This window comes from Otolemur garnettii, unplaced genomic scaffold (genome assembly GCF_000181295.1).
Source record: "Otolemur garnettii isolate 467f Iridium unplaced genomic scaffold, OtoGar3 scaffold00051, whole genome shotgun sequence".
NCBI classification, from domain to species: Eukaryota; Metazoa; Chordata; class Mammalia; order Primates; family Galagidae; genus Otolemur; species Otolemur garnettii.
Genome location: NW_003852446.1, coordinates 11,206,570 through 11,208,250, shown reverse-complemented (window position 1 = coordinate 11,208,250; position 1,681 = coordinate 11,206,570). Strand labels below are relative to the sequence as shown.

Here is a 1,681-nt window from a genome sequence, read left to right as displayed (position 1 = left end):
AGTACACCTCTAAGTAAACACTCCAACACTTCTTACACACTTTAAAGGTTTTTAGGTACTCATTTCTGAATGTGCCTCGGATCTTCTGATACGGGTTTTTTTTTTTTCTGATATGGGTTTTGTTTTATTTTTAAAAGATGTCAGCCTAGCAGGCAGAGTTGTGAAAAGAGTGATGGGAGTCAATGACCTTCAGAGGTCTCATGACCTAATTATTGAAGTTTGATCATGTGCATATTTTTAAATAAAAACTCAGGGAAGGTCCTGGTATTTCCAAGACTGGTACCCATCTATATCAAATCCCTTATCGTCCAGATGTTGTCACCACCACCCTTCTTAGGACTAAATGAAGACAGCAATACGGCTCTTTTTTGTGTGTGAAAAAACTCATTCCATTGTCTTAAGTTTCCATAATAAAGCACACAGTATATTTTTTCTGGGCAGTTGAAAAGAAAAAAAAAAAACACCATTACATTCCAATAGCAACATTCCAACATATATACTGGTAGACATTTTTATGGCTTATATAGTAACTTAAGCAATGAAGATCATAGATATAGAAAACTCAATCAAAAATTTAAAGCATAGGGATCCAGAGCGGAGTTTGTCTCTTGCTGGGCCCTGATCTGGGGTCCCCTCTTCGCCTTTTTTCATTCCCGGAATATCCAGATGTCTCTGCAGCAGCCTCTGTCACCCTGTGAGCTGCAGGTACTCGGAGATCTGTAGGGACGACACCCGGACTTCCCGGAAGCTGGGAAATGGAACTGCTGACATTCAAGGACGTGTCTGTGGAGTTCTCTATGGATGAGTGGGCCTGCCTGGACCCTGCTCAGCAGACTTTGTATCGGGATGTCATGTTGGAGAACTACAGACACCTGGTCTTCCTAGGTCTTACTCCATCTAAGCCCCACCTCATCACCTGTCTGGAGCAAAGCAGAGAATCCTGGAAGGTGAAGACACACCAGACAGTAGTCAAGCACCCAGCAGTATCTAACCATCCTGAGCAAGACCATTTGCAAGATCTGGACACAAATATTTTATTCCCAGAGATAATCCTAAGGAGATATCGCAACTGTGCACCTGACAATTTAAACTTAACAAAAGACTGTGCAGGTGTGTCTGAGTGTAAGCAGCAGAAAGTATGTGACAGTGGACTTGACCACTATTTAATGGCTACCCAAACCAAAACCTTCCAATGTAGTAAATGTTTGAAAGTCTTCACACAATTGTCAAATCTAGGTAGACATAAGATGATAGATACAGTAGGGAAAACATTTCACTGTATAAAGTATGGGAAAGCCTCTAACCCATGCTCACATGTTAGTAAACATGAGATAATTCATATTGGAGAAAAACAGTACAAACGTAAAGAAGGTAGCAGAGTCTTCAGATGTTGCTCAAACCTGTCTAAGCATAAGAGACGTCCTACTGGAGAAAAACTCTATAAGTGGGAAAATGATGGCAAATGTCTCCACAGATCAAAATATTGTACCCATGACAGTATTGATATTGGAGGAAAACCCTGCAACTATGAAGAATGTGACAAACTTACCAAGCAATACTCACAACTTTCTGGACATCAAAGAATTCATTCTGGAGACAAACCCTGCAAATGTCAAGAATGTGGGAAAGGCTTTAACAGTTCTTTAACCCTTTCTGGACATCAAAGAATTCATTCTGGAGA

The 1,681-nt window shown here is 40.6% G+C and overlaps 1 protein-coding gene across 1 annotated transcript in view; it reads left to right on the top strand.

Moving 5' to 3' along the window:
- The first annotated feature begins 638 nt into the window (after positions 1-638).
- Positions 639-1,681, top strand: part of LOC111725990 (zinc finger protein 98-like) — a 2,909-nt gene continuing 1,866 nt past the window's right edge. Inside the window, exon 1 of the mRNA XM_023514352.1 lies at positions 639-1,620. Coding sequence (XP_023370120.1) covers positions 756-1,620 — 865 coding nt within the window. The 5' untranslated portion in view covers positions 639-755. The remainder of the gene's footprint in view (positions 1,621-1,681) is intronic.